Below are 13,859 nucleotides of genomic sequence, written 5' to 3'. Positions count from 1 at the left end.
ATAATCAAACATTTCTTTTCACTGGTGTCTGGACTTGATTTTGCCACATTTCATTGACATTGCCATTTGTATTCAGTTACATTTTATGTATTTAATATAATCTAATGTATCTGTATTTGAATTTGCTTACAATAAATAACAAGTGTGTCAATACAGGTAAAAAAAAGTTCAATAAGTCTACATGTGAAACACAGAGTGTGTATGCGAGTATTTTTGAATATTAAATATTTATTTGTGAAGTGAAGTGTACCCTTAGGTTAACGGAATTTTCCTAAGATGGATCAAATGTCTTTGAACCTATTAAATATAATTATTAGCTTGAGAGCGAAAAGCTCAGGAAATAGGTAAACACTGTAATCTCCATTTTGGCCGACTGCTTAACCTTTGACCTGACCACCCCTCCCACCCCATCACCGTACCAGGCCGCAAGAGATTACCTCTCGACAGAGCAAAAATAAGGGAAGTGAGGCGATGGTGTAAGGAAAAAATAAAAGTAATATTGTTTTAATTTGAATGACTGATGCATATTTGGAACAATTCAATGCAGTTGTTAGGATTCTAAAAATAACCAGGTAGTAAAAATCCAGTTTATACCAATGTCATTTCGACAGAAAAAACTCAATCTATACTGAAAAGCTACAGAATATTGTGGCCATCTGAAATTTTGAAATAAATTTAAATTATTCATTTTGATTCCGGCTTTTGCTCAAAATGGAAACAATAAAAAACGACTCAAAAAATATAAAATGGGAATGTGGTCAAGTTCTCTTTCGCAGCTTATCAATATTTTCTTGCAACTGATGGTTTTGGAAGAGGGACCTTCACACAGTTAAGCAACTCCTGTACCACACACACACACACACACACACACACACACAGTGTAATCACTTCAATGTGTGTGTGTGTGTGTGTGTGTGTGTGTGTGTGTGTGTGTGTGTGGGTGTGTGTGTGTGTGTGTGTGTGTGTGTGTGAGTGAGACTGGCAGACACACATCTGTTGTTGCAATTAACCTGACCTTGGCTTCCTCCTTTCCATCACACACACACACACACACACACACACACACACACACACACACACACACACACACACACACACACACACACACACACACACACACACACACACACACACACACACACACACTATCAGTATCTAAATCAGAGCTGTCAGCCTGTCACAGTCTCCACCTCCCTCACCCCCACCCCCCTTTCCTCTTCTCCCGTCAGTCAAAAAACTGTTTTCCTCTCTTCACCTCTCTTCACCACCCCTCCACCTCTCCTCTCCTTCCATCTCGTCTCGTCTCGTCTCGTCTGGTCTCTCCTCCTCCGTCTCTCACTCTTGTTCTGAACCTCTTGTCCGTTTTACTTTGCCCCCCCCCCCCGCCCAACAACTTCTTGTCCTCCTCCCGCCCTTTTCCTCTCCTCCTCTCACTCTCCTCCCCATCCCCGCCAGACAAAGTGTATTCCAAAGGGGGTTCGGTTTGGTGGAGTGACAAACTTGGTGTCGCTGTGAATTTGTGCCCCGGGTGTTGACGTGCTGGCAGACAGACAGATGGACGGAAAGACTGACAGACAGATGGAAAGACAGACAGACCGAATGATAGACCGACAGACAGATAGATTCTCCATGGGGAAATTGACCCTTTGCGTTCGGATTAAATGCAGTCAGTGAAGGCCTTGGGTGCAAAAGTGTTTTCCAGATGAATAAAGAAGTAAATAAGTTAAAATCTGCAAGTGTAAACAACTGTACCAACAACTAATGATATGTTCATTTCCATAGATGAACTGCAGATGCTGCGTAAATGACTTGGTAGTGGTCACGTCATATCATATACAATATGTTATATGTATGTATGTATGTATGTATGTATGTATGTATGTATGTATGTATGTATGTGTGTGTGTGTGTGTGTGTGTGTGTCTCACGCCAAGTTAGGCTTCTTACATTCTGATAGGTCCAGGGGGCGGGCCAGCACTGGCTGGCCACACCGAAGCAGAAACACTTCTCGCAGCCCCGGCGATTATCAGCGAGCAGGTTGTAAAATCCCAGTTTACACCGGTCGCAGCTCTCCCCCTCCACGTTCTCCTGCAGGACACACACACACACACACACACACACACACACACACACACACACACACACACACACACACACACACACACACACACACACACACACACACACACACACACACACACACACACAGCGAGGGGATATGCGTCAAAGTTTATGTTCTGTGATAGAAGTGATATTATGGGCACAAGGCATGTTATCGTTGTGCTAATGTCTAGAGGGTAACAATGTCAAGGCTTGTGTGTGTGCATGTGTGTGTGTGTGCACCTTGCAGATACAGGGTTCTCTGCACGGGTCGTGGTTGATGCTTCCTTCCGTACTGCAGTTGCAGCGTTTGCAGGACGGGAAGCTGGTGAAACCGAACGCACACCTTAAAAAGTAAAGAGGGAAAAAAGGAAAGCGATAAAGGGCCAGCGAAAACAAGGCGGTAATGATTAACGAATCGTATGAGCTCCTCGTTACCATCCAAAGGTTGTGGCTGTCGTTTTATTGCGGCCATTTTGTCGGTGGTGGCCTCGGAGACCTCCCCACCCCCACCCTCCTCGCTTCCTGCACGAGGGTGTGTATGCACCACAATTGCAAGGAAACAACTCTTTGTTTGGACCAAGTTTAATGTGGCGATTGAGGGCTCTAATATGTTTTATGGATGGTAGAGCTATGCGACTTAATCTCCCACCACAACGATAAAACACGGAGGCTTCCTAGACCTATGACAACTTGGAGTGAAAATCATGCGAAATGCGCTGCTCTTCAAAATAAGCTATTTGAGTTCCCCCGAGCCAAACACTGAAACTCCAAATCCTCCAGCAGACACATAAAATATATTACAATCTAAGGTATTATATTATTTTGTAGGAAACAAAAGTTTGAAGGGCAAAGCAGTTTACACAATGCATTGTGGGATGCGCTCACCAGCATTGTGTGCAGTGTTTGCATACTACAGTATTTCACCGGATGTAAGATGTCATCCTGGTACTTTTCACATACTATTTGATACAAACTACTGTTTGTTTTTGGGGGTATTAAACACTAATTTGCCGTACTAAATAATATGCTACTTTGTCACTTCGGACACAGCACTGGATACAGTTTTACTGAGTCTATTCTGGGTAAACACCATGGTTCTCACACACACACACACACACACACACACACACACACACACACACACACACACACACACACACACACACACACACACACACACACACACACACACACACACACACACACACACACACACACACACACACACAGAGTACATTGTATTATGTTGATAAATAAACTATCAACATTGAAAATTAACACAAAACACTTGTTTTGTATTTTGTATACACAATATAAGTAAAAAAAAATGTGATGCCTTCATCAGAGAGATGAAAAAAATTCCACGTTTTTTTCTATTTTTGGGCTCCACGTGGTTAATAAAGTATCTTTTCCAGGCTTGCTGTGCACAATTTATACATTTATATTTTCAGTGAGAGTTCTTTGCTATACTCCTGCAATGTACATTCCCTCCCCTTATTTGATAAAATGAGAAAACAGTAAAATATCTAAAAGACTAAAATAATAAATAATAAAAATAAATAAAATAATAATAAATAAAAACATGACCATATGTATTAAAAAAGCCAAACAAATATGATATATTGCACAAGCTTGATTACATATAGATACAAACGACCATAATGATAACATCATATAAAATATACTGATATATGCAGTTCTAACATAATATAAAATACATTTATTATGCAAATAAAATGAATAAAATATGATAATGACTTGTGAACAATCCATCTTATAAACACTGCCTCTCGTGGCAATAGCCTCGGTGGAAAGAAACCTCTGAAATTTAAAGTGCAACATTTCAGCATAATGAGGATAGATTTTGACAAGGCTTGATACAAACCATAGTTTGATGTGTGACATCATTTATTATTTAAAAGGGGTTTCGTGAAATGACTTGAAAAGAATAAATAACATTGCGGTGTGTGATTTAAATAACAACCCAGGGCTGTTATTTAAATCAAGTTCTGGAGAATTTGCCTGAACTCACAAGTGAGGCGGCAACACTGGAAGAGCTGTACGTCTCCATGTATAAAAAACATTTTGTTGTCATGTTCTGAGCTTGTTTTGAATTTTCAGTTCAACTTTTTTACCATGAAGTGGGTTGTATTTATTTATTTGCTGATAGATAGATAGATAGATAGATAGATAGATAGATAGATAGATAGATAGATAGATAGATAGATAGATAGATAGATAGATAGATAGATAGATAGATAGATGGATAGAAATGAGTAATGACAAAAAAATAGAAAATGACAGCAATGTATAATAAACCTGAAAAATATCTAGACCAGGGGTGTCAAACTCATTTTCAGCCCGGGCCACATTAGCATTATGGTTGCCCTCAAAGGGCCGGTCGTAGCTGTAACACTGTATAAATGTAACTACTCCTTAGTCAGTCTCTGCATTTGATCATTATTTATTCAAGTGTACAAATATTGTACATGCATTTACATAAATGTAAAATTATAGAACTTTGGTACAACAAATAATTGCGGGCTGCTAAGAACACGTGTGACGGATGTAATTAACTCAAAATAGGATTGTCTCACTTCACAACTACACTGGTCAAGTTCTTGGTGAAGTTGATGAGGTGATGCACACATTGCAGGTGCGCCATCGGTAGTTAGCTCCACCAACTTTTCCCAGGGTCATTTAGTTTTACTTACGGACCTCTCCACCGCCTCAAAAATGTCCCTCCCCCGATGTTTTTCTTGGAGGCTAAATTTAGCATACTTGGCTCAGTGTTTGGTGTCAAAATGCAGACGTAAATTGTGTTCCTTCTTCACCGACACTGCCTCGTGACACAGAAGACATAGCGTTTTTTTCTCCTTGAAGCACAAACATGTATTGGCTTTCTCTTCTTTCATTAAATTGACCCCCCTCTGCATCAATTTTTCTCTTGTTGGACATTTAGGGATTATTTATACATATTTTTCAACTCCATCACTTGTTAGAAAACTGCTTTAGTTAAACGCCGATATGAAAACACGAAAATCTAGTAGCAGGATGTCGTCAATTTGTGGGTCGCAAAATCGACATGCATTGTGGGAGAGGTAGTTTGTGGTCACTGTATGCGGTAAAGCAGCATAGACTTTTATTTTAAGACAATCATATGCCATTTAAGCTCTTGCGGGCCACGTAAAATGACGTGGCGGGCCTGATTTTTGACACATGTAATCTAGACGATAGAGAATATACAAATTAACCTAATAATAAAAAAATACAATTAATTATTAATAAATAATAAAAAAAATAATAAATAAATTAATTAATTAACAATAACCATTTGGCAATATGAAATGAACTAATTAACTAAATTAATTAAATTACCAAAAGAAATGAATCAAATAATTGAAAATGATGATCTTACATACTTCATTTTATCCAACACACCTCAATTATATAACATATACTGTCTAGCATCTCTGAATTTGGAAACATCTTCATTTTGCTGTTGAAGTTGGTATACACTTCTGCTTCCTACATACAGAATGTATGCTCTCTTACACTCTAATTGAAAATCCTTGAAATGTCCCCATATAATTTAGGTCTTAACATATTCTGTTCATGAGACCAGATTTCAGACGAGACTTGGACTTGCCTTCGACGTGCCGGGAACATCTCTGCACTACAATATCAGCGCCGCACAGGGTTAAAAATATCACCCACCTTAATGAAAACTTTCTGGCAATGCTCCAAACATTAATTGGAACAGACAACAGCTGAAAGGTTTTGCTCACCTGTCACAAATTCTCTCTGTCTCTCTCTCTCTCTCGCTCCCTCTCTCTCTCTCTCAAAATTTTGTGTGTGTGTGTGTGTGTGTGTGTGTCTCACCTGTCACATCGCAGACCTTCGAACCCCTCCTTACACCGGCACGACCCTGCTGGCTGGGCTGTCAATCACACACACATACACACATGAAGAAACACACCACACACACACACACACACACACACACACACACACACACACACACACACACATAAACAGTGATACGGAGTGGGTGTATCTGGAAAGTGGCTGCACCTCAAATAGCCGGCCTTTCTAGAAAATGCTATAAGTAAATAGGGAATAAAATTAACTCCAATATTAAAATAGCTGCTCCGTCAGGTGAAATTATTAATAACTGAAGCTTCAGTGCAGCTGAACTTCACTAACCCCAGAGTCCCTAGGGAATGGAACTGGATTAAATTGGCGAAACTATACTGAAATACCACTTTAAAGTCAATTTCAAATGTGGAATGTATGTATGCATACATTCCAAAGTGCTGTGTATGTATATGTATGTGTGTGTGTGTGTGTGTGTGTGTGTGTGTGTGTGTGTGTGTGTGTGTGTGTGTGTGTGCTGGAGGAGGGGGAGGTTGTGTGTGCATCTGTTGCCGCTTTTGAAATTGGTTTTGATATTGCATTCCAACGGTACCGGGCGTGGCCTGGCCAGGATCCGCAACGCATGATTGACTGACAGAGCCATCAGGGTCACATGAGCAGGACTGGCAGGGCTCCTCTTCTTCCTCTGGGCTCACCTGGATGACAAAGTCACGTTTTATATTTTACATTACATTACATATATGTGTGTATATTACATTATTATTTATCTCATTGTCCCTTTTATCTCAATTAGCAGCCGTTACTGGAATGACAAGCCACTGTCAGGTCACTACCACCTAGCACAGTGGATCTCAACCTTTTTCATATGAGGGACACTCTGAGATGCATTAGGCCACAGACCACATTTGAAACCACAACATTTTGTCTGTGGGACTGAAATCTGGGCAGATATGTCTTGTTACGTAAGATTTAGTCCAAACTTCATACCTGTCGACACTACAGTTATGAAGGTAACGTTGTTTATTCTGTAACGGTCAGAGTTGTGATCTGTTCTGGTGTAGTTAGTGTGTCACTTTGGTTTTGTCCTGTAGAAGTCTCCCTTGTTTTCCTGAGTCTTCTCGTTTTACCTGTGTCAATAAGTTCATTGTTTTCAACTGTCTTTGGGTATTTAAGTTTCCTCTGTGTCAGTTCGTCTCGCCACTTGTTCCGTCAGTTTTTTTTTTCTGAACTGTTCTTTTGTTCTGATCCCCCGTTGGAATTAAACTGCCGTTGTTTGAGTCCTGTGTCAGCCTCAGTGTCTGCATTCGGGTCCTAGTTCTGAACTCTAAAGCTGCTTTCACACATGCACTTCAACCCTGAAATGATCCGGACATTATCCGGATGAGCTGTATGTGTGAACGAATGCAAATGTCCGAATCATTTGATCCGGACATTACCTGGGTTTTAACCAGGCAGCACCATAGTACAAAGTCTGCGTAATGTCCGATTGAGTGTAATGTGTGAACAGAGCAGGTGATTGTCTGGAGAATTCACAACGAGCGAGTGGGTGTGTCGCGTGTTGATGATGTCTCTATCACGCGACTGGTGATGTCATCAACACGCCCGCTCGCCGAGGGTGGAGAAGGGTTATTTACCTTCCTGCGGATGTTTGTGCACGGAGCGTAGCTGCTTCGTACTTTTTTCTGCTTTCCTTTATATTCATTTCCACTCTTTTGTATACATTTTGAATACCTCAAAACGCTCTACCCATCTTGGGTTGTGTGCTATATGTGTGAAAGGGTAACTCCGGACAAAGACCTGATTATCTGGACATTGTCTGTTCATACGTGAAAGCAGCTTTAGAGTCACGGCGCTAACATTTTAATGGGTCTTAATTAAATAATGTGGAAGTTTAACTATTAACCAGTATGCTGGGGACCCCTGTAACCTCTTGAAAGACTCTCCAGAGGATCAATTACCTAGCTTGTATGATAATAGGCTGTTAGCTTGATGGCTTGCTAGAGTAGTATAACATTTGGTTTAAAGCATTCATAGCATTCGTAGCCTTCATATTAACACATACCAGTACAATTAGTCCAACTGAACAATAAAATATTTAGAAGTCATGAGAGAGTGCGAAAGTAGCAATGCTGATAGAACTACTACTACTAATAATGTCAAGGTAGTGTACCCTGTGTGAGTCATTCGATATGGTTGACTGTAGGTTGAGTAGTTACGTTCACATTATCCTATCAATCTGTCAGCACTCGGGGGCGCAAAAACAAGAATAGTAGCAAAGGGATCAGCCCAGCCTCGGACAGATTGACAGACAAACTGAAAAGCAGACAGCTAGCAGATGGAATGACCAACTCGCTGTAAGAGGACCTACCCCATCAGGCCTGTAGAATCCGGCTATGCAGCTATCGCAGTTAATGCCCGCTGTGTTCCCACGGCAACCCACGCAGACTCCACCACCTCTGTACTGGCCGTGGGTGTCGAGACTGAGTGACAGTTCTGCCACGGTTTGATTGAAGTAACATGAATTGGCTTTACCATGGCAGTTGCACTCTGAAAGCACACACATACACACACATACACACACACACACACACACACACACACACACATACAGTATATGTAGACATATATACGCAAAATCTGTATTCCTATACTTGTGAGTAATTCCTCCATTGTTGTTCAACTTGTGATGGATGGTGTGCATGTCCGGGGAGAAGTCTTGCTCAGTGTCATTTTGTGGCCCGTTCTTGCTTACTCTCGCAGATGTGCCGAGTGAGGAATGTCCCCGCCATCCAGGGTTGTTGGTGGTAACCAGGGCAACAGTGATCACAGCTCTCCCCGCATGTGTTGTGTTCACACTCACAGCTAAATTTCTGTAAAGGCACAAACACATAAAAACACACAAATTAATGCCAGGAATGGTGAACAGAACATGGGCGCGCAAACAAACACTTCTTTAGAGCCTCAAAGTAATTGTCTGGCATCTTTATGGTAACTTAATGGTTACGATTATCATCAGTGTTTTTTCCTTCTTCAATGTCACTGTGGCAGTTTTTCCTACCACACGCCACCCAAGTGTTCAGGGACCTCAGGCACATAGACACAGAAGGGGGTTGTTAACACCAGTTTATTGTAGTGGGCCAGTTGTATTTAGCACAGGAGCAGATAGAACATGACATGACAGGGTTCCTATCCTGAGTGTGTGTGGGGATGGGGGTTTTACCTGCTGCTCGGTAGACCAACCAGCGAGCAACAGGTATGCAGCCACTCTGACCCAATCACCTAGATCCAGGCCAGGTGTGGCCACCTCACACCACAGTCACCTATCAGGATTATTAGCTGTGTGAATCAAAATCAATAGACGATACCAACTGCTTACTAAAAGAGAAAGTAAATCTATTAACTTGAATTACAATTTATGGAACGCCATTTAACTGCATTGTTTGTGGAACAGCTGAATTTGCCCCAGAATAACTATATTTATTCGGAAATACTTTCAGAAGGAGAAGATAGACCCAGAAGGGAAATGCTACCATGCTGAAATAATGGTAATAATAATATTATGATCAACTGAAGACAACGTGCGCAGAGAGTGATGCGATACTAGCAGGTACTAGGAGTGACAGAATCCCACAAAAAAATGTGACCGTGGGCCAAAACGAAACGTGAGAGGGCCTGAAAGGGCCATGCTTTCATGTCAGACACAATCCCACATACTGTATATCTGCCCTCAGGGCCACACGTGTGCTCAGTGTTTGGTGATACATGAAAAGGTGTTAAAGGTCTGTAGGTGTAAAGATTAAACAAAGGAAAGAGGAAGTTTAAGTGAAGGTCTTGAGTTATTAAACACATTGCAGAACATTCTCTAGGCCTACAGTGTCTGACTCAGGGTTGGCTGAATGGAAGATTTATGTGGGTCATGAAACAGTAGGCCTTGACAGTAAAACAGGATTTTAAAAACATGTGCAAAGACCATGAGAAACGTTCTATGTGTCTCATTAGTTCGACATATTCAGAGAAGTAATATTATCTCAGTAAATGATCTGGTCTGCCTTGGATTTTACCACAGTACAATTATTGAGGTTATTGAGTGATTTCAACGCTCTCCTTAGAGGCCACTTCGCTTGTTGGCAACACCATGGCAACTGGCAATAAACAAAACCGTTTCTCAATCTTTAATACTCTACACTGGCAGGAGAAAAGGGGGAAGCCAAGAGCTCTGTTCACTTCCACGACACTGTTGATTTCCAATGACATCATCACCGGGGTAAGAGACGGAGGCTGTCGCACCCGAGTCTGACTTGATAGTTTCAGCTTCTCACGCGCTGACACCACGGAGTCAGTGTGTGAAAATGTATGTCTGGGAGTGACACGGAAGAGACAAAGTGAGACGGATGAGTGAGAGGAGAGAGAGAGAGAGAGAGAGAGAGAGAGAGAGAGAGAGAGAGAGAGAGAAAGAGAGAGAGAGAGAGATCTAGTGTCGGTTTTCAAACATTCCACTGTTTAGAATTACACCAGAGATGCGTCACGGTACCTGCAGGCCAGCTGCGCGCACACACACAAACACACACACACACACACACACACACACACACACACACACATATACACATAGACACACACACACGCAGATATGCCCAAGTGAATTCAATAGATTTGATAGGAGAGCGGGGATGAAAGGCCTACAGCCTGAAGGTTCGCTGGTGCTTCTGTTTCAACAGCAGCTTTAAAGAGGACAGAGGGACTCCCTTTCCAGGTATGAGGTAAGGGAGTCAAGTGGCAACAACAAAGACTCTGCGACAAGACTGCGACAGAGAGGGATGCAAGGAGAGGGAGAGACAGAGCTGAATAGCGAGATAGAAATGTGGATGAACAGATGGAAGGACAGATTCTTAACTTCTTTACCTTAGTTATACTGTTGAGAGGGCAGGCCTTGGCATGGCCGTAGCAGATGCACATCCCACCCACGGAGATGTCCTTGATAGAATAATAGTACTGAAGGAAGGAAGGGAAAACATCAATATATACAGTATCTCCATGCCACCTCAACCACTGGTGGCATTACCCATTAGTAGTGCCGACATATTAGGTTTGCAGTCGGAACAGTCTGTTTTCATTTGCTCCCACCCGTCTTGTCACGATGGGATCCACGTCCCGGGGGTCATTGAGCGCCAAGGTCATGAGGTCGGCGTTGAGCGTCCTGATTCGCTGGAACACCAGCCGGATATAGCGGGCCGAGGTAAAGTTCAGCAGCATGGGAGAGGGGTCGTCCGCACTGGGCCGTCCGTTGATCAGGGAAGTGTGGATCTGTAGGAGGGTGACAGGGAGATGGGATCGTAAAATAAAAGGTTGGATACTGTGTTGGACGAGAAAAGTTGGAACATGGTTGTTTAAAGATGGAGCGGATAACGTGGTGGTCTCTCAAGTTCTGGCTGTTTCTTTGTTTGCAATTCCACCACTTACCATAAACATCTGTATACATTGGTGTCCTTAAGCATCTTTCAAATCCTTCCATCCGTCAAATGTCACTGTCGTGTCATATGAAATTCTTCATATAATACTTCCTTGTCATTTTCTTCACAGCAGCTGAAGGAGCATATTTCTTATATTTCACAATGGGGCACTATTCAGTACATTACTCAGAAATCAGGCAATCCATATGGTCTTACTGCAAGGCTTGAAAAGACCCACTCTGACAGCAATTTGCGCTATAAAAAGAGTTTTATAGCACAAAAAGACACTTCTTTAAAGGCAATGTTAAAGACACGTCTTTAACATTGTGATAGATCGATGGAGGCCACAGAGAAACATTTAAGAGGTACTGCACTCAATGTTTTTTCAAGCCGTTACCTGAAATATACAGGTCTGTCCTCTAATGGAGCACATCAAGATTCAAGATTCAAGATTTTTATTTGTCACATACATATACATACTCCATACATATATGCAGTGAAATGTAATAAAGAAGCTGACTCTAATCCTAACCCAAACCCCTAACCCCTCACCCTAACCCATGGCTACAAGTCCAGCATTGTGATAAAAAAAGGAAAAAAATACTAAAGAGTAAGAAAGTAACCGGAGCGCCGGCGCAGGCGACCGCTAGGGGCGGCGCCACTATCGCCACTATCAATCCTGGTCATAATATTAATGTTTGTCTTTCTTACAAATGTGATCAAATCTCTACAGCCCCATATTTTCAAAAAAGGACAGTCCAACAGTCTTTATCAAACTTTTTTTAGAATAGATACTCCCCACCTACTTCTTGCGGTGGGTGGAGTTAGACTCAAACCAGGAACTCCAGGAACCAGAACCAGCAACTCTAACTCTATTAAATGAGGAATTATTTGAAAACAAGCTGAAAAAGTAGACAAAGTTATACTGTATCTCCATGCTGTGTCATGAACTTCCCAATTGGCCAATGTAAGAGCAATCAGTGCACTGGCATTTGAGCCAATTTAGCTCAATTCCTCAGCCCACGACAACTTGCGAAGTGCAACAGTAGAGCTTGCTCACATTCATGCATCACCAGCGTTCAACAAGCAGCCAGATAATAAGTACAATGGTTCGACTGCCTGCCTTCCTGTCTGCCTGCCCATCTGCCTGTCTCACAAATAATAAATAATGTTGCCAAGGCAACATTTGGCATCTGCCAAAAAAAAGACTTAGAGTGGGCAGACTGTGTGTGTGTGTGTGTGTGTGTGTGTGTGTGTGTGTGTGTGTGTGTGTGTGTGTGTGTGTGCATGTGTGTTGTAGAAGAACACGTGATGGGTGCAAGCTGTACACTTGGAAGTAACGATGGAGCTGGTTGTGTACGTGTGTGTGTGTGTGTGTGTGTGTGTTTGTGTGTGTGGAGCTGACAGCTCTCTAGCAGTCTGATCACAGTGAAACTATAATGAGTCGTAGGCGATGTGTCACAGCGTCGCACACACACTCCCAACGTCACCCCACTCCTCTTCACGTTGCACACAGACACACACACACACACACACACACACACACACACACACCTCCAACGTTGCTCAGACTCTCGACATCTCTACATCTCTCAAGCTGCACTCTCTCTGTTGCTCCCCCGCAACACACACACACACACACACACACACACACACACACACACACACAGACAATCTCCTAAACACGCTCCGAATTGTGGAATTGTTTCAGGAGAGTGTGCGTGTGTGTGTTTCTGTGTGTATGTATGTGTATTTGTGTGTGTGTCTCCCAGCCTCATTAATGTCACTTATAGTGAGTTTGCAACTCTTGTGTGCCTATGCACATCCTGTAACGCACACATTGTTCCGTTCATTGCAACGGTGTCTGTTTGTGTTCAGACATTTTCAATTCACAGCTAAATCTGTCCTCTACTGAACTTGAATTTCGGCAAATTAGCTGTTTGACCTCACCATTATTGTGATAGGCTGGAGCCCGCTTGCGTCCGCTATTAAATTATTCAACCACGGTTATGCATGTTTTCTTGGACTGGACCGTCTTCTAAAATGGTCATTTCTCAACAAATAACCACAAGGCATGTTAGCGTCTACGTATATTTTTACAACTTCCCAAAGCTTTTCTCCTGTCTACAGTTGTTACCAAAACCTGCCATCAACGACCAGTCACTACCTCAGCCCTGCCAACCTTGGGAAAATATTTTGAGTGCCACAATAGTCTTACAGGGAGTCTCCGTGGCGTTTGAGTTACTGCAGCAAAATGACTCCATCAGTTATTCACACTGTAGCCATCTCGTAACGAGGCTAATCACATCATATGCGAGCTACTACGGCTAACTATAGTAATTTATCTCATCAGGATATACTCGCTGAAATGCATCATCTTGTAAAGTTACTCAACATGTTTACCAGCCAGAGATGCACGATTGCAATTTT

At 42.2% G+C, this 13,859-nt stretch overlaps 1 protein-coding gene across 1 annotated transcript in view; it reads right to left on the bottom strand.

Moving 5' to 3' along the window:
* lama2 (laminin, alpha 2) overlaps positions 1-13,859 on the bottom strand; it is a 207,320-nt gene that overhangs the window by 129,549 nt on the left and 63,912 nt on the right. Inside the window, 8 exon segments of the mRNA XM_080021184.1 lie at positions 1,948-2,088; positions 2,344-2,446; positions 5,986-6,043; positions 6,572-6,674; positions 8,348-8,526; positions 8,732-8,849; positions 10,882-10,971; positions 11,104-11,283. Coding sequence (XP_079877310.1) covers positions 1,948-2,088; positions 2,344-2,446; positions 5,986-6,043; positions 6,572-6,674; positions 8,348-8,526; positions 8,732-8,849; positions 10,882-10,971; positions 11,104-11,283 — 972 coding nt within the window.

The sequence above is a fragment of the Zeus faber genome, assembly GCF_960531495.2.
Source record: "Zeus faber genome assembly, chromosome: 2".
Lineage (NCBI taxonomy): Eukaryota > Metazoa > Chordata > Actinopteri > Zeiformes > Zeidae > Zeus > Zeus faber.
Note: the sequence above shows the minus strand (reverse complement) of the source record. Positions and strands in the feature narration are given on the sequence as shown.